The 18,687-nt window shown below is 47.5% G+C and overlaps 1 protein-coding gene and 2 long non-coding RNA genes across 3 annotated transcripts; 1 reads left to right on the top strand and 2 right to left on the bottom strand.

Annotated features, from left to right (window-relative positions):
- Positions 1-853: 853 nt before the first annotated feature.
- Positions 854-5,084, bottom strand: LOC136627165 (oocyte zinc finger protein XlCOF29-like). Its single transcript, XM_066602100.1, has 3 exons — positions 4,935-5,084; positions 1,221-1,323; positions 854-1,093 (listed from the first exon to the last, which is right to left on the bottom strand). The coding sequence occupies exons 2-3, from the start codon at positions 1,296-1,298 to the stop codon at positions 854-856; spliced, it is 318 nt and encodes a 105-aa protein (XP_066458197.1). The 5' UTR covers positions 1,299-1,323; positions 4,935-5,084.
- Positions 5,085-5,748: 664 nt separating this feature from the next.
- Positions 5,749-12,500, top strand: LOC136629235 (uncharacterized). The gene is made up of 4 exons (XR_010792926.1): positions 5,749-6,002; positions 11,701-11,845; positions 12,071-12,169; positions 12,256-12,500. It is a non-coding gene; the product is annotated as an uncharacterized lncRNA (long non-coding RNA).
- Positions 12,501-16,277: 3,777 nt separating this feature from the next.
- On the bottom strand, positions 16,278-18,149 carry LOC136629236 (uncharacterized). Its single transcript, XR_010792927.1, has 3 exons — positions 17,887-18,149; positions 16,789-16,934; positions 16,278-16,561 (listed from the first exon to the last, which is right to left on the bottom strand). It is a non-coding gene; the product is annotated as an uncharacterized lncRNA (long non-coding RNA).
- Positions 18,150-18,687: the final 538 nt, after the last annotated feature.

Below are 18,687 nucleotides of genomic sequence, written 5' to 3'. Positions count from 1 at the left end.
CGTGCAGGGGGGAGTTGGGCAGCATGTAACCCAGGAGAAGAGGCAGCGGTGTTTCCCGCAGGCAGTGATTGTGCTTGGTTGGAGGTAGTGTGGTGCTTAGCTAAGGCGTGGCTTGCTAATGAGGGTTTGTCGGAAGTAAAAATTGTTAGGGGGGGAGCCCCACTCTTGCCGCTATTGTGGCTTAATAGTGGTACCTGGGAACCTGAAATGCAGCCCAGCATGTTGCCCCTCGCCTGCCCTATCTGTTTCTGTGTCGTTTCCATCACTTTCTGGGGTTTTGCAGATTTCCACCAATGAAAACCTTAGCAGAGCATGGGTGATATACAAAAATGCTCGAGTCGCCCATTGACTTCAATGGGGTTCGCTACTCGAAACAAACTCTCGAGCATCGACTCGAGCAACGAGCACCGAACAATTTTGGTGCTCACTCATCTCTAGTCTCTGGTCAGCGGTAATCCTGCCATCTCCACCGGCCTCATCACACAAGTACAAGACATCTAATAAGACTAAAGACAAAAGATTCACAGCCTTCTACAGATCAGAGTGATATATCCATCTACCTGGTGGTCCTGTGGAAGAAGAGGACGGGGACATCTCTCTGGTGGGCTTCTCTTACTGGATGGAACTGCAGGAAACACAGACGGACACTGAAGTCATTCTTTACATACAGATAATAAAGTCTCCGTGTATTTAGCCCTGTCTATTACCTGGTGATGGGAGCGGCTGGCGGGTCTCCATCATGGCGTCCTTGTACAGATCCTTGTGTCCTTCTAAATACTCCCACTCCTCCATGGAGAAATACACAGCGACATCCTGACACCTTATAGAGACCTGACAACACAATATACAGTCATCACCCAGAAGCCTCCAGTGCTGTTACTGTATAATGTCCCAGCATTCCCTGCAGCGTCACCTCTCCAGTTAGCAGCTCCATAATCTTGTTGGTGAGTTCTAGAATCTTCTGTACATTGATGTCCTCATGTATCAGGGGGTGAGATGGGGGCCCCATTATTGGGCTCCGGGGTCTTCCCCACCCATCACACACAGGGGCCTGACAGCCATCACTAAAGGTCGTCTTCACTACTGTGTAATCCTGTATGTGGGGAGACATTAATAAATATCACTACAGACATTTCCAGAGTCCATCACCTCTTCAGTGACATCATCTGTTATTACCATAGATAAGAATGATATAATGTGACATCATCAGAATCTCTCACCTCCCCAATCAGCTGGAAGAGTATCTCTAGGGTGAGATTTAATACACTTTCTGCCATGTTGTTTCTGTCCTTCTCCATCTTTGATGAATCAATCTGGTAGGAACTTGAATGAAAAGAATATGAACCAATGTAAAAAACACAAACAACATAAGAAACCAAATTTACTGGAGATAATAAGGGAAAACATTTAGAAGTATTTTCCCATTACATAAAAAGTGATTGGCTGCAGCAGTCACATGTCCTGGTCAGCAGCAGCCAGGAAAGATGGAGTGGTTATGAAGCAAGTCATAGGAAAACCCCGATAAGGAGATATTAAAAGGAACCTGCCAGAGTTTTATGAAGCCCGAACTACAGGCAAATCAAATTCCAGACAGGGTTCTCCCCAACCCAGATTAGGTTGACTGATAGCCATGAGGCAGGGAGAAGTCGGCAGCGACCGCCCCACTGACTCTTCTCCAAGTTCAGAGCTGCTTTTTCCAGGGTTTTCTCTGAAGCGCTGCAGTGTTTTAGAGCACAATATAGATGTCTGAAATGTACATGCGTGTGGGGATGTATGTGTGACAATATACATGTCTGCAATGTACATGCGTGTTGGGATGTATGTATGACAATATACATGTCTGCAATGTACATGCGTGTTGGGATGTATGTATGACAATATACATGTCTGCAATGTACATGCGTGTTGGGATGTATGTGTGACATCGGCAGCAGAATCCTCCGGACAGCTTCCCTTTAACCCCTTCCTGCAGCCATTTTTTCCCTACCGCCCAGGGCCAATTGCTTTATTTCTCTAACATAACTGTATGCGAGCTTCTCTGGAGGAACAAGGAGTCTTTTTTTAAAGCATCATTTAACATACGGAGAACTTTGTAAAATATTCTATTAGAAGATCATTTATTAATGTTTTTAAAAATTGTGGTGGAATTATTTAAAAAACGTGATTGAGCCATAGTTCTTTTTGTACATCGCTGTGCAGTAAATGGACACGTTCTTCCTATTTCAGTGTGCCGGTGAGAATACGGCGATGACACATTTCTATAGTTTCCGTTATCTTTTACTTCTTTTTTAAAAATTACCCTTTTTTGATTAAAGCTGCTTTCTGTGAAGGAAACTGTATTGGAGAAGCAAGCAGGATGTTCTACAGCCCCCCCCCCCCCTCCCCCAAGGGTACGGCCCCTCTAGTGATAACAGGAGTACCCAGTGATGTCAGGAGGATGTGGCCCCTGTAATACACGGCTGTTACACCCGCCGCATACAGCCATTTGTATTCTGCTATAAAACCCACCTAGTAAAGCGGAGACTCAGCCCACGTAACACATGACGTGTCCATAGAATGATTCCGAGCTCGAACCAACCTCACCCAATTAGTCACCCGCATTATATCTAACACTCCAGATTCTGAACCCCAGAACTTCTCATATTCCCCTTTGGTGGATCTGGGGGAGATGTTGTTTATTGCCGGCTGAGCTGCAGTTTGTATTAGTGCTGTTTAGGGATATAGGACTTATAGATCATTCTTCACTCGATTTTTGGGGAGACGAGGCGACTACAAATCAGCCATTCTAGCATTACATTTTCTCTCTTACATAACATTCTCTATGTGGCATAAATACCATGCTGCTTTAACCCTTTTCTTGCTGACCATGAATCTCTCAGTGAGGCGCTCCAGTACGTAATAATGTAGGTGGAACATCCTTGCTACTAATGGCTGTATCTCAGGCTGTATTGTGGCTGGAGGACCGATTTTATGCTGGTTTTAAAGCCAATAATGTGGAATGTTGGTCCTGGCCACAATACGGCCTGAGATACAGGAGGGTGAAGACGGGGTGAAGTGACAGCTGCACAGACCTGCAGATCTCAGTCTGGTCATTCCTGGGTTTCTATAGGCTTTATCTCAGGCTGTGTTGCACATAGAGCATCCATCATGGCCTTGTTTTACATCCAAAAGTTTTAGGAAAAAGGGACCGTTTTTTGAAGCTATCTGCTACACAACCTGTGGTAGAGAAAGTGGAAATGGTGCCAACCTCTTTAGTCAGCTTTCAGTTTAAGGGCCCTCTTAGAAGGAAGGATTATCATTTTAAAAAATTGTTCAAATGAGCGAAAGGGTGTACTAGGTATTGTGGATGTAGCAGAGCTGTATGTGTGTGTTGTGCATTTAGAGATCTGCGTGCAACATGCATATAAATGTGCTGTATGGGTGTAATGTACACGCTCCTGTACTGTATGTGTATTGTGGATGTAGCAGAGCTGTATGTGTGTAATGTACACGCTCCTGTACTGTATGTGTATTGTGGATGTAGCAGGGCTGTATGTGTGTAATGTACATGCTCCTGTACTGTATGTGTATTGTGGATGTAGCAGAGCTGTATGTGTGTAATGTACACGCTCCTGTACTGTATGAGTGCGGTGGATGTAGCAGAGCTGTATGTGTAATGTACACGCTCCTGTACTGTATGTGTATTGTGGATGTAGCAGAGCTGTATGTGTGTAATGTACACGCTCCTGTACTGTATATGTACTGTGGATGTAGCAGAGATGTATGTGTGTAATTTACACGCTCCTGTACTGTATGTGTATTGTGGATGTAGCAGAGCTGTATGTGTAATGTACACGCTCCTGTACTATATGTGTATTGTGGATGTAGCAGAGCTGTATGTGTGTAATGTACACGCTCCTGTACTGTATGTGTATTGTGGATGTAGCAGAGCTGTATGTGTAATGTACGCGCTCCTGTACTGTGTGTGTATTGTGGATGTAGCAGAGCTGTATGTGTGTAATGTACGCGCTCCTGTACTGTATGTGTATTGTGGATGTAGCAGAGCTGTATGTGTAATGTACGCGCTCCTGTACTGTGTGTGTATTGTGGATGTAGCAGAGCTGTATGTGTAATGTACACGCTCCTGTACTGTATGTGTACTGTGGATGTAGCAGAGCTGTATGTGTGTAATGTACACGCTCCTGTACTGTATGTATATTGTGGATGTAGCAGAGCTGTATGTGTGTAATGTACACGCTCCTGTACTGTATGTGTATTGTGGGTGTAGCAGAGCTGTATGTGTGTAATGTACACGCTCCTGTACTGTATGTGTATTGTGGATGTAGCAGAGCTGTATGTGTGTAATGTACACGCTCCTGTACTGTATGTGTATTGTGGATGTAGCAGAGCTGTATGTGTAATGTACGCGCTCCTGTACTGTATGTGTATTGTGGATGTAGCAGAGCTGTATGTGTAATGTACACGCTCCTGTACTGTATGTGTATTGTGGATGTAGCAGAGCTGTATGTGTGTAATGTACACGCTCCTGTACTGTATGTGTATTGTGGATGTAGCAGAGCTGTGTGTGTAATGTACACGCTCCTGTACTGTATGTGTATTGTGGATGTAGCAGAGCTGTATGTGTAATGTACGCGCTCCTGTACTGTATGTGTATTGTGGATGTAGCAGAGCTGTATGTGTAATGTACGTGCTCCTGTACCCCTCAGTTCGGTTTTTCTGCACCGAGGACATAGCGTTGTATCGCTCTCCATGAACACGCACTAGCACACCACGCACACAACGACACGTACCGTATGCACTCCATACACATGAGCACATGCTAGCAGACTCCATAATCCTCACCATACAGGCCCTCATGCAGGAGAAAACCTGCAAATATCCAAAAATGAGCCTAAAGTTCCTGTAGATTCCTCCGGCCGCAGGCAGCAGCTTACCTAGATGCACAGCTGTAACTGTATCTGCCTGCACACTGTGTACCACGTGGGGCCCAACAACCAATGAGGCGGCTGGATTAGTCAATGCTACTGAAGTGTGCTGGAAAAGAAATATATGTCTCTCATAGCTCCACCGGGGTAGATGCTGGAATGGAGGGGCTCCTAGGAGGTCTGAGGACAGGAAGTCACATGGTCTGAGGTCACATGACTGTAAGGGGAGGGGCTTACTAATACTGTAGGCATATTTCTCTTTTCAGCCGCAGTTCTCCGGCGCGGCGCATTCACCCAATCAGCTGGCTGGAATCGGCACCACGTGACCACACAGCGTGCACGCAGATTGCCTTCAGCAGCCGTGTGCACTACACACTACACTTAAAGGGGTTGTCCCGCGGCAGCAAGTGGGGTTATACACTTCTGTATGGCCATATTAATGCACTTTGTAATGTACATCGTGCATTAATTATGAGCAAAACAGAAGTTATACACTTACCCCCTTTGGTGCTGGCATCCCCGTCTCCATGGCGCCGTCTAACGCTGTCTTCTCCTTCCATGAGACGCGTTTGCGCTGTGCGGTCTTCTGCTCTGTTCAATGGGCCTATACCTAACCCTAGGTCTTCTGCGCATGCGCAGACCAACTCTCCGGTGCGAGCACGCCGGAGCAGCCCCATTGAACAGAGCAGAAGACCGCACAGCGCAAGCGCGTCTAATGGAAGGAGAAAACAGCGTTAGACGGCACCATGGAGACGGGGATGCCAGCACGGATATAAAAATATGCTTCCTGCGAGGATTAAAGCCACGTGGGCTAGCATATTAGTAGTTTACACTGCGGTTATTCCTGCTGCCGATTCCAGCCAATGAGGTGGCTGGAATCGGCACCATGTGACCTCCCATTGTGCACGAGCAGTACAGTTCAGCTGCCGTGCACGATGAGAGCTGTGCCCGCGCCCACGTGACCGGTGACGTCACCGATACTTGAATTTGCCCGCGAATTCCGAGCCTACAGAGGAAGCTGATGGTTGGAGCCTTTTATACTAACAACGTGGGAGAGGAAGATTTCTGCGCTGTGTGGTGAGTACCTACCTGAGATTAATGCGCTGTGCGCTACGTGTGGTGAGTACCTACCTGAGATTAATGCGCTGTGTGTGCTGAGTACCTACCTGAGATTAATGCGCTGTGTGGTGAGTACCTACCTGAGATTAATGTGCTGTGTGTGCTGAGTACCTACCTGAGATTAATGCGCTGTGTGGTGAGTACCTACCTGAGATTAATGTGCTGTGTGTGCTGAGTACCTACCTGAGATTAATGCGCTGTGTGGTGAGTACCTACCTGAGATTAATGCGCTGTGTGGTGAGTACCTACCTGAGATTAATGCGCTGTGTGGTGAGTACCTACCTGAGATTAATGCGCTGTGTGGTGAGTACCTACCTGAGATTAATGCGCTGTGTGGTGAGTACCTACCTGAGATTAATGCGCTGTGTGGTGAGTACCTACCTGAGATTAATGCGCTGTGTGGTGAGTACCTACCTGAGATTAATGCGCTGTGTGTGGTGAGTACCTACCTGAGATTAATGCGCCGTGTGGTGAGTACCTACCTGAGATTAATGCGCTGTGTGGTGAGTACCTACCTGAGATTAATGCGCTGTGTGTGCTGAGTACCTACCTGAGATTAATGTGCTGTGTGGTGAGTACCTACCTGAGATTAATGTGCTGAGTACCTACCTGAGATTAATGTGCTGAGTACCTACCTGAGATTAATGTGCTGAGTACCTACCTGAGATTAATGTGCTGAGTGGTAAGTACCTACCTGAGATTAATGCGCTGTGTGGTGAGTACCTACCTGAGATTAATGCGCTGTGTGGTGAGTACCTACCTGAGATTAATGCGCTGTGTGGTGAGTACCTACCTGAGATTAATGCGCTGTGTGGTGAGTACCTACCTGAGATTAATGCGCTGTGTGGTGAGTACCTACCTGAGATTAATGCGCTGTGTGGTGAGTACCTACCTGAGATTAATGTGCTGAGTACCTACCTGAGATTAATGTGCTGAGTACCTACCTGAGATTAATGTGCTGTGTGCTGCTGTGTGGTGAGTACCTACCTGAGATTAATGCGCTGTGTGGTGAGTACCTACCTGAGATTAATGCGCTGTGTGGTGAGTACCTACCTGAGATTAATGCGCTGTGTGGTGAGTACCTACCTGAGATTAATGCGCTGTGTGGTGAGTACCTACCTGAGATTAATGTGCTGAGTACCTACCTGAGATTAATGTGCTGAGTACCTACCTGAGATTAATGTGCTGTGTGCTGCTGTGTGGTGAGTACCTACCTGAGATTAATGTGCTGTGTGGTGAGTACCTACCTGAGATTAATGCGCTGTGTGGTGAGTACCTACCTGAGATTAATGCGCTGTGTGGTGAGTACCTACCTGAGATTAATGTGCTGAGTACCTACCTGAGATTAATGTGCTGAGTACCTACCTGAGATTAATGTGCTGTGTGCTGCTGTGTGGTGAGTACCTACCTGAGATTAATGCGCTGTGTGGTGAGTACCTACCTGAGATTAATGCGCTGTGTGGTGAGTACCTACCTGAGATTAATGCGCTGTGTGGTGAGTACCTACCTGAGATTAATGCGCTGTGTGGTGAGTACCTACCTGAGATTAATGCGCTGTGTGGTGAGTACCTACCTGAGATTAATGCGCTGTGTGGTGAGTACCTACCTGAGATTAATGCGCTGTGTGGTGAGTACCTACCTGAGATTAATGCGCTGTGTGGTGAGTACCTACCTGAGATTAATGCGCTGTGTGGTGAGTACCTACCTGAGATTAATGCGCTGTGTGGTGAGTACCTACCTGAGATTAATGTGCTGAGTACCTACCTGAGATTAATGTGCTGAGTACCTACCTGAGATTAATGTGCTGTGTGCTGCTGTGTGGTGAGTACCTACCTGAGATTAATGCGCTGTGTGGTGAGTACCTACCTGAGATTAATGCGCTGTGTGGTGAGTACCTACCTGAGATTAATGCGCTGTGTGGTGAGTACCTACCTGAGATTAATGCGCTGTGTGGTGAGTACCTACCTGAGATTAATGCGCTGTGTGGTGAGTACCTACCTGAGATTAATGTGCTGAGTACCTACCTGAGATTAATGTGCTGAGTACCTACCTGAGATTAATGTGCTGTGTGCTGCTGTGTGGTGAGTACCTACCTGAGATTAATGTGCTGTGTGGTGAGTACCTACCTGAGATTAATGCGCTGTGTGGTGAGTACCTACCTGAGATTAATGCGCTGTGTGGTGAGTACCTACCTGAGATTAATGCGCTGTGCGCTACGTGTGGTGAGTACCTACCTGAGATTAATGCGCTGTGTGTGCTGAGTACCTACCTGAGATTAATGCGCTGTGTGGTGAGTACCTACCTGAGATTAATGTGCTGTGTGTGCTGAGTACCTACCTGAGATTAATGCGCTGTGTGGTGAGTACCTACCTGAGATTAATGTGCTGTGTGTGCTGAGTACCTACCTGAGATTAATGCGCTGTGTGGTGAGTACCTACCTGAGATTAATGCGCTGTGTGGTGAGTACCTACCTGAGATTAATGCGCTGTGTGGTGAGTACCTACCTGAGATTAATGCGCTGTGTGGTGAGTACCTACCTGAGATTAATGCGCTGTGTGGTGAGTACCTACCTGAGATTAATGCGCTGTGTGGTGAGTACCTACCTGAGATTAATGCGCTGTGTGTGGTGAGTACCTACCTGAGATTAATGCGCCGTGTGGTGAGTACCTACCTGAGATTAATGCGCTGTGTGGTGAGTACCTACCTGAGATTAATGCGCTGTGTGTGCTGAGTACCTACCTGAGATTAATGTGCTGTGTGGTGAGTACCTACCTGAGATTAATGTGCTGAGTACCTACCTGAGATTAATGTGCTGAGTACCTACCTGAGATTAATGTGCTGAGTACCTACCTGAGATTAATGTGCTGAGTGGTAAGTACCTACCTGAGATTAATGCGCTGTGTGGTGAGTACCTACCTGAGATTAATGCGCTGTGTGGTGAGTACCTACCTGAGATTAATGCGCTGTGTGGTGAGTACCTACCTGAGATTAATGCGCTGTGTGGTGAGTACCTACCTGAGATTAATGCGCTGTGTGGTGAGTACCTACCTGAGATTAATGCGCTGTGTGGTGAGTACCTACCTGAGATTAATGTGCTGAGTACCTACCTGAGATTAATGTGCTGAGTACCTACCTGAGATTAATGTGCTGTGTGCTGCTGTGTGGTGAGTACCTACCTGAGATTAATGCGCTGTGTGGTGAGTACCTACCTGAGATTAATGCGCTGTGTGGTGAGTACCTACCTGAGATTAATGCGCTGTGTGGTGAGTACCTACCTGAGATTAATGCGCTGTGTGGTGAGTACCTACCTGAGATTAATGTGCTGAGTACCTACCTGAGATTAATGTGCTGAGTACCTACCTGAGATTAATGTGCTGTGTGCTGCTGTGTGGTGAGTACCTACCTGAGATTAATGTGCTGTGTGGTGAGTACCTACCTGAGATTAATGCGCTGTGTGGTGAGTACCTACCTGAGATTAATGCGCTGTGTGGTGAGTACCTACCTGAGATTAATGTGCTGAGTACCTACCTGAGATTAATGTGCTGAGTACCTACCTGAGATTAATGTGCTGTGTGCTGCTGTGTGGTGAGTACCTACCTGAGATTAATGCGCTGTGTGGTGAGTACCTACCTGAGATTAATGCGCTGTGTGGTGAGTACCTACCTGAGATTAATGCGCTGTGTGGTGAGTACCTACCTGAGATTAATGCGCTGTGTGGTGAGTACCTACCTGAGATTAATGCGCTGTGTGGTGAGTACCTACCTGAGATTAATGCGCTGTGTGGTGAGTACCTACCTGAGATTAATGCGCTGTGTGGTGAGTACCTACCTGAGATTAATGCGCTGTGTGGTGAGTACCTACCTGAGATTAATGCGCTGTGTGGTGAGTACCTACCTGAGATTAATGCGCTGTGTGGTGAGTACCTACCTGAGATTAATGCGCTGTGTGGTGAGTACCTACCTGAGATTAATGTGCTGAGTACCTACCTGAGATTAATGTGCTGAGTACCTACCTGAGATTAATGTGCTGTGTGCTGCTGTGTGGTGAGTACCTACCTGAGATTAATGCGCTGTGTGGTGAGTACCTACCTGAGATTAATGCGCTGTGTGGTGAGTACCTACCTGAGATTAATGCGCTGTGTGGTGAGTACCTACCTGAGATTAATGCGCTGTGTGGTGAGTACCTACCTGAGATTAATGCGCTGTGTGGTGAGTACCTACCTGAGATTAATGCGCTGTGTGGTGAGTACCTACCTGAGATTAATGTGCTGAGTACCTACCTGAGATTAATGTGCTGAGTACCTACCTGAGATTAATGTGCTGTGTGCTGCTGTGTGGTGAGTACCTACCTGAGATTAATGTGCTGTGTGGTGAGTACCTACCTGAGATTAATGCGCTGTGTGGTGAGTACCTACCTGAGATTAATGCGCTGTGTGGTGAGTACCTACCTGAGATTAATGTGCTGAGTACCTACCTGAGATTAATGTGCTGAGTACCTACCTGAGATTAATGTGCTGTGTGCTGCTGTGTGGTGAGTACCTACCTGAGATTAATGCGCTGTGTGGTGAGTACCTACCTGAGATTAATGCGCTGTGTGGTGAGTACCTACCTGAGATTAATGCGCTGTGTGGTGAGTACCTACCTGAGATTAATGCGCTGTGTGGTGAGTACCTACCTGAGATTAATGCGCTGTGTGGTGAGTACCTACCTGAGATTAATGCGCTGTGTGGTGAGTACCTACCTGAGATTAATGCGCTGTGTGGTGAGTACCTACCTGAGATTAATGCGCTGTGTGGTGAGTACCTACCTGAGATTAATGCGCTGTGTGGTGAGTACCTACCTGAGATTAATGCGCTGTGTGGTGAGTACCTACCTGAGATTAATGCGCTGTGTGGTGAGTACCTACCTGAGATTAATGCGCTGTGTGTGGCGAGTACCTACCTGAGATTAATGCGCTGTGTGGTGAGTACCTACCTGAGATTAATGCGCTGTGTGGTGAGTACCTACCTGAGATTAATGCGCTGTGCGCTACGTGTGGTGAGTACCTACCTGAGATTAATGCGCTGTGTGGTGAGTACCTACCTGAGATTAATGCGCTGTGTGGTGAGTACCTACCTGAGATTAATGCGCTGTGTGTGGTGAGTACCTACCTGAGATTAATGCGCTGTGTGTGGTGAGTACCTACCTGAGATTAATGCGCTGTGTGTGGTGAGTACCTACCTGAGATTAATGCGCTGTGTGTGGTGAGTACCTACCTGAGATTAATGCGCTGTGTGTGGTGAGTACCTACCTGAGATTAATGCGCTGTGTGTGGTGAGTACCTACCTGAGATTAATGCGCTGTGTGTGGTGAGTACCTACCTGAGATTAATGCGCTGTGTGTGGTGAGTACCTACCTGAGATTAATGCGCTGTGTGTGGTGAGTACCTACCTGAGATTAATGCGCTGTGTGGTGAGTACCTACCTGAGATTAATGCGCTGTGTGTGGTGAGTACCTACCTGAGATTAATGCGCTGTGTGTGGTGAGTACCTACCTGAGATTAATGCGCTGTGTGTGGTGAGTACCTACCTGAGATTAATGCGCTGTGCGCTACGTGTGGTGAGTACCTACCTGAGATTTGCGCGACGCCACCTGACGCAACCTGTCTTTTTTTGCAGATTTGTGCGCTACGTGTGTAGACGCGGCCACCCGAGATTTGTGCTCTTTTTTTGCAAACTTACGTGTGGAGATGATCCTGACGTTTGGACGCGTTTTGAGAAGAATTTCGCTTCGCTTGCACACAAGCTGACATAACTCGTCGAGGTAAGCTGCTGCATCTGCTAAAATTTTCATTGCGTGCATCTGCTCATATGTGCTTATTTTGCGCATATTTGCAGGTTTTCGTGTGTACGTGTATATATAATATATGATTCTTCTGACCAGGTTGGGGGAGTAGTGGTCAATGTAAGTGGGTGGAGCGGATCTAGGGATCAGTAATACTGGTGTGATGTGACTGTTAACCTGCTGATTTTTCGTTATTTCCTGCAGATCTGACGTCCTTGAGAATGGGAAGGCTGGCGGACAGTGAAGAGACCCTCAACGTTCAGCAATCTTGAAACCCTTTGTTTTATGGACTGCTTTTTGCCGGTGACTCACCTTTTTTTTTTTTGTATTTTTGGATAGACTAAGCTTTTATTTATTTTCTTGCAAACTTTTTTCCTTCTTCTTTACAGGTGAGCTGATAAGTTATTTCAGGATTACCACACTGCGTTTGCTCACAATCGTTGTTGAAGCAGCAGAGAGACTGACGGTCCTAGATGTTGGCTCAGTAGGACGCTTTCAAGATGGGCATGTTTGCAAATCGAAGTGATTCTTACATTGTTTTTTCTGTGCCTTGTTGTACTTCGTTTAAGTGGTAAAAATGGGCAGTTAGAAGTTGTGTATATTAATTAAAATTAAGAATATTGACAGTTTTGAAGACATTGTAATTTTTTAACATTTGCAAATGTTATATCTCATATGTGCAAGCATACTCTACAAATCTTTGCCAACATATATTTCCATCTGTTCACTTTATTCTGGACGCACATTTGCAAAAACATCTTTTGTTTGGAACCATTTTGGAGACATTCAAGTTGAACCTCATTTTTCCTCATTTTGCTAAATCCTTTTTCCTCCACCGAGCCAAGATTGCAAAGGCTCGTGGGTGTCAGAATACATACCCCCTAAAATGGCCCTATTTTACAAAGTACACCCCTTTGTGTTCACTGAGTGGTGTGAGGAGTATTTAGATCACACATTTTCAGGAATTAATGGAATTATGATAAAAAAAATTATAATAAGGCTTTATTTCGGCTAATGTGCTATTCTAAATTTTTTTCCGCCAAAAATCATCATTTTCATGTGCACTGATACCCCTGTTTGTATTGTTTTCAGAAATGTACCCATTGTGGCCCTAATGTTATGTTAGTATGCACAAATGGGACCCAAAATGTAATCAGTACTATGTGGCTTTCTGAACAGACTGTTATGATCGTGTGGGCAGATTTAGCAGACTGCCAACACCATCGTGACCAAAGGAGTAGTAGTCTAGTAGTATACATGCACACAGGAAACACAGGAGATTCACATGGAATCCATGCAACTAACCCTGTGCTAAAGAGGGGGGTGTCGACAGTGGCCCAACCTAAGCATATACATCCCCAAATAAGAGGGCGGCCCAGCGGTCTTCGGAACTGGGCCATAGCTGATCCTAGGAGCCACAGAACAGGACACACGCATGGCATATAACAGACGGAACAGAATACACAGAGATAGAAAACACTGCATACAGAAGCCAAAAATGCAACCACTACTAACAGATAGGCTGATTATAAAGAACAGGTATTACTTGACATTGTAGACAAAACGTGAAGCTAGCGGGCGAACTTCTAAGCTCCTGGTTATACCGCTAGTCCCTACACTAACCATGAGTCCAGGAGACCCGGACAATACTGCCCACTTGGCCTGTAGCAGCAGCCACAATGCATACTCGAGTATAGCCGATCCCAGTGTTAGCCGAGGTACCTAATATTACCCCTTGCCTTATACTCAAGTCAATAATTGACCCCAGGTTTTTGGGGTAAAAGTTGGTACCTTGGCTTACACTCAGGTCGGCTTAGACTGAAGTATATCTGATTACATACAAAAACCTAATGAAATAAGAGCAATCGTTGCATGCAAAGCATTAACCCTTTCCAATCCACTTATTTTTTCTCACCCATTCTCCCCAGCTCCAAATAAATTGGTTCTGGGGAGAATGGGTGAGAAAAAATACACTTTCCCTGCACCCTCCTGAGCTGACAGAGTTCAGGAGGGTGCAGGGAGGGACCTGCTTACCTGTCCGGCGTCTTCAGTACTCTCCTTCTGCCTCCCGGTTCGGCGATCATGTGACTGCTGGGGTCAGGTAACACCAGCGGTCACATGATCGCCGGCCAGAATCTATGCATTACATAGCGCTAAGTAATGTGTAAAGGAGAAGGCAGAAAGGATTAAAATCCCTTTCTGCCTTCTCCTCGGGGGTCTTCGATGAGGACCAGTGCAGGAGTGCATCTACACCCGATGTGCCTGACGATCGGTTGCAGATCCACTCCTGCACTGCAGTGTCGGGCCTGCCCCGACATTGGAGGGAAATTATGATGTCGGGGCAGGCCCGACATTGGACTGGAAAGGGTTAACAGCGGGAATCTGTTGTCTCACCCATCCCCTCTGTGGCTGCGGGAGGCCAACTGTCATTAGCAACAGTCTTCAGCAGTAGATGGTGTGGGCTCAGATCTGTAGGATGCAAGTCCATTCCAGAAAGCTGCTTCCTAACATATACATACATTCACGTGCTGCGGTGGCAAGGGGTTAAAAGGGTTCCCTGGGACTCCAGTACTGATGATCTATGCGCAGTGAAGTGGTGATCTGCCTCCCAGAATCCCTGCCAATCAGCTGATGACGAGTGCGCACCGCTGCCACTTCAGTCTATGCCAGACGCAGCACCGTACATTTCCGGCTGTACACGCCTGCATAGGATTGCATTTCAATACGCAATCCTATGCAGAAGGCCGTGGTTTGTCTACGCGAAATCACGCGCAGAAAACAAACCGCGCCATGCTCTAATTCTGTGCGGGGTTCGCAGAGCCCCGTACAGAAACGCCACTCGCTGGCTGCCGGCTCTGCGCATGTGGCGTCTGCTGGCACATGAGTCAGAGCTGCGGGAGCGGGCGAGTTCCGCACTGCTCTCTGCAGGCGCTCAGGTCGGGTCCCGTTGCGAGCAGCTGGATGCGACACGGCCGTCTGCAGGCAGCCTTAGGCCTCATGTCCACTGGAAAAATACAATCCGCGTAGAATCAGCTTTCTATTGTATAATTTTTGCATGCAGATATCTGCACACATTGCTATCAATGTGATAGCAATGTGGCCGATCCACGGTAAAATGGAGCATGCCGGGGTTTTTTCTCCCACGCATGAAAAACGCAATTCTATTAAAATTCCATCCGCGCGTGCAAAAATCAGTTTAATGGACGGGATGGCCAATGATTCCCTAGGGGCAAATCTGCTGCGGAAACCGCAATTCCATTTTGCTAGTGGACATGAGGCCTTAAGGCTCCTTCCCACAGACGGATCTACCGTGTTCCCCCGAAAGTAAGACAGTGTCTTACTTTTTTATCCCCAAAAGCCCCACTATGTCTTACTTTCGGGGTATGTCTTATATTGGAAAATGGAGCATGAAAAAATCTGAACCATGCTCCATTTTCATGCGGGTCTCCCGGGACACAAAAATCAAATTGTACTCACACGCTCTGGTTCTTCTCTTCGCTGCGGCGCCATCTTCTCTCAGTCGCGGCCGGATCATTTTGCTTCGGCCCGGCGCATGTGCGGGGCACGTCACCGACGTCATCATGCACATCCGCCGAGCCGAAGAAAGAAGATCCGGCCGCGACGAGAAAAGATGACGCCGCAGCGAAGGAAGTATCCGGAGCGTGTGAGAGGTAAGTTAATTCTGATTTATTCCTATTTTCAGCGCTCATGTCCGCGGGGCAGGAGGGACCCGCTGCAGATTCTACATGGAGAATCCGGAGCAGGCCTGATTTTCCTCGTGGACATGAGGCCAAAGGCGGCAGACGCGGTGACGTATGGAGGGGGGGCGGCGCGGAAGTGGGCAGGAGGCGGCGCGCAGCTACCGTAGATGAGAGGGAGGCGGCAATACCCCCTTGTTTCCCCGAAAGTAAGACATATGTCTTACTTTCGGGGTACGGCTTACATTGGCCGACCCCCCTGAAACCCCCGATACGTCTTACAATCGGGGGGTGTCTTACTATCGGGGAAACACGGTATTCAACCTAATAGCTCAATGCTTACGGTGCGTAATTTCACAGCGGAATTCCGCACCGTAAAATGCCGCGGGTATACGCGCGGACGGCTTCCATTGCAGTCTGTGGAAGCCGTCCATTCACGCTATTTTCCGCTGTAGCACAGCGGAAAATAGCGTGAAACCGCCTCTACGCCTACCGCCAGCCACGTCACATGCCGCTGCGGTGCGTCTCACGCTCTATTACCCATGCGCACTGAGGCGTCATGCGGGACTCCGGAACCAGAGGTAAGTATTGGGGTCTCTTGGGGCTGCCGTAATGGGCTCCGCCCCGGAATTCCATGGCGGAGCTCGTCGCAGCCGGCTTTACAGCGTGGGTAATCAGGAGCCTGAAAACATAAATAAGGTAAAACAAAAAAACAAATTCAAATCACGTTTTATTATTTATTAAAAATTTGGATTTTACACCAAGTGTCATTCCCTGATAAAACAAAGGCCGCTGTGTTTGAGTATCTTTTCTGTTTACTCAATCGGTGTAAAATATTGCGCAGTTTTTCAGGATACTCCAAAAAGCTTATAAAAAAAAAAAAAAAAAGGTGAGTCACCGGCAAAAAGTAGTCCATAAAACGAAGGGTTTCAAGATTGCTGAACGTTGAGGGTCTCTTCACTGTCCGCCAGCCTTCCCATTCTCAAGGACGTCAGATCTGCAGGAAATAACGAAAAATCAGCAGGTTAACAGTCACATCACACCAGTATTACTGATCCCTAGATCCGCTCCACCCACTTACATTGACCACTACTCCCCCAACCTGGTCAGAAGAATCATATATTATATATACGTACACACACACGAAAACCTGCAAATATGCGCAAAATAAGCACATATGAGCAGATGCACGCAATGAAAATTTTAGCAGATGCAGCAGCTTACCTCGACGAGTTATGTCAGCTTGTGTGCAAGCGAAGCGAGATTCTTCTCAAAACGCGTCCAAACGTCAGGATCATCTCCACACGTAAGTTTGCAAAAAAAAGCGCACAAATCTCGGGTGGCCGCGTCTACACACGTAGCGCACAAATCTGCAAAAAAAGACAGGTTGCGTCAGGTGGCGTCGAGCAAATTTCAGGTGACGTACTCACCAGACGTAGCGCACAGCGAATTAATCTCAGGTAGGTACTCACCAGACGTAGCGCACAGCGCATTAATCTCAGGTAGGTACTCACCAGACGTAGCGCACAGCGCATTAATCTCAGGTAGGTACTCGCCACACACAGCGCATTAATCTCAGGTAGGTACTCGCCACACACAGCGCATTAATCTCAGGTAGGTACTCGCCACACACAGCGCATTAATCTCAGGTAGGTACTCGCCACACACAGCGCATTAATCTCAGGTAGGTACTCGCCACACACAGCGCATTAATCTCAGGTAGGTACTCGCCACACACAGCGCATTAATCTCAGGTAGGTACTCACCACACAGCGCATTAATCTCAGGTAGGTACTCACCACACGTAGCGCAGAAATCTCAGGTAGGTACTCACCACACACAGCGCATTAATCTCAGGTAGGTACTCACCACACAGCGCATTAATCTCAGGTAGGTACTCACCACACAACACATTAATCTCAGGTAGGTACTCACCACACAGCGCAGAAATCTCAGGTAGGTACTCACCACACACAGCGCATTAATCTCAGGTAGGTACTCACCACACAGCAGCACACAGCGCATTAATCTCAGGTAGGTACTCACCACACAGCAGCACACAGCACATTAATCTCAGGTAGGTACTCACCACACACAGCGCATTAATCTCAGGTAGGTACTCACCACACAGCGCATTAATCTCAGGTAGGTACTCACCACACAGCGCATTAATCTCAGGTAGGTACTCACCACACAGCACATTAATCTCAGGTAGGTACTCACCACACAGCACATTAATCTCAGGTAGGTACTCACCACACAGCACATTAATCTCAGGTAGGTACTCACCACACAGCACATTAATCTCAGGTAGGTACTCACCACACGTAGCGCAGAAATCTTCCTCTCCCACGTTGAAAGTAGTATAAAAGGCTCCAACCATCAGCTTCCTCTGTAGGCTCGGAATTCGCGGGCAAATTCAAGTACCGGTGACGTCACCGGTCACGTGGGCGCGGGCACAGCTCTCATCGTGCACGGCAGCTGAACTGTACTGCTCGTGCACAATGGGAGGTCACATGGTGCCGATTCCAGCCACCTCATTGGCTGGAATCGGCAGCAGGAATAACCGCAGTGTAAACTACTAATATGCCGTGGGCTATGGAGGGAGCTGACAACATGGAGCTGTCATTGGGGGGTCGCAGGGAGCACCTTTTCCCCGGCAATGCAATCAGCGCTATCCATTAACCGCATACAAGTGTAAAAACGTTTTCAAAAAGTTAAAAATTCAGCTGCCCTTATGGATCGGATCCATGGGGGAAGCTGAGAGTACTGACCCATGTCTCCTGCAATGTCCCGCGGTGATCTAGTCCTCCAGGACCTGACGCTGGTCTTGTGCGCATGCGCCACAGGTGTCATGATGTCAGCCGCATGTGCAGAAGGCCGGGAGTCCAGGCAAATTTGAAATCTCTTGGCTACTGAAGTATGCAGGAAATGTCCCTGGATAACGGTGATTACAGAAAAGGGAAAATAAAGTTAGTTATACCTCCCCACAGGGATCGGATCCATGAGGGGAGGTGAAAATGCTCGCTCCTGTCCTCTGTAATGTACAGCAGCATCTGCCCCTGCCGCGGGCTTCTACGCATGCCCCGTTGTGGTGCCCATGCACAGAAGGTGGGAGAGCCA

Source organism: Eleutherodactylus coqui, chromosome 5, assembly GCF_035609145.1.
Source record: "Eleutherodactylus coqui strain aEleCoq1 chromosome 5, aEleCoq1.hap1, whole genome shotgun sequence".
Taxonomy (NCBI): domain Eukaryota; kingdom Metazoa; phylum Chordata; class Amphibia; order Anura; family Eleutherodactylidae; genus Eleutherodactylus; species Eleutherodactylus coqui.
This window is presented reverse-complemented; position numbering and strand designations above follow the sequence as displayed.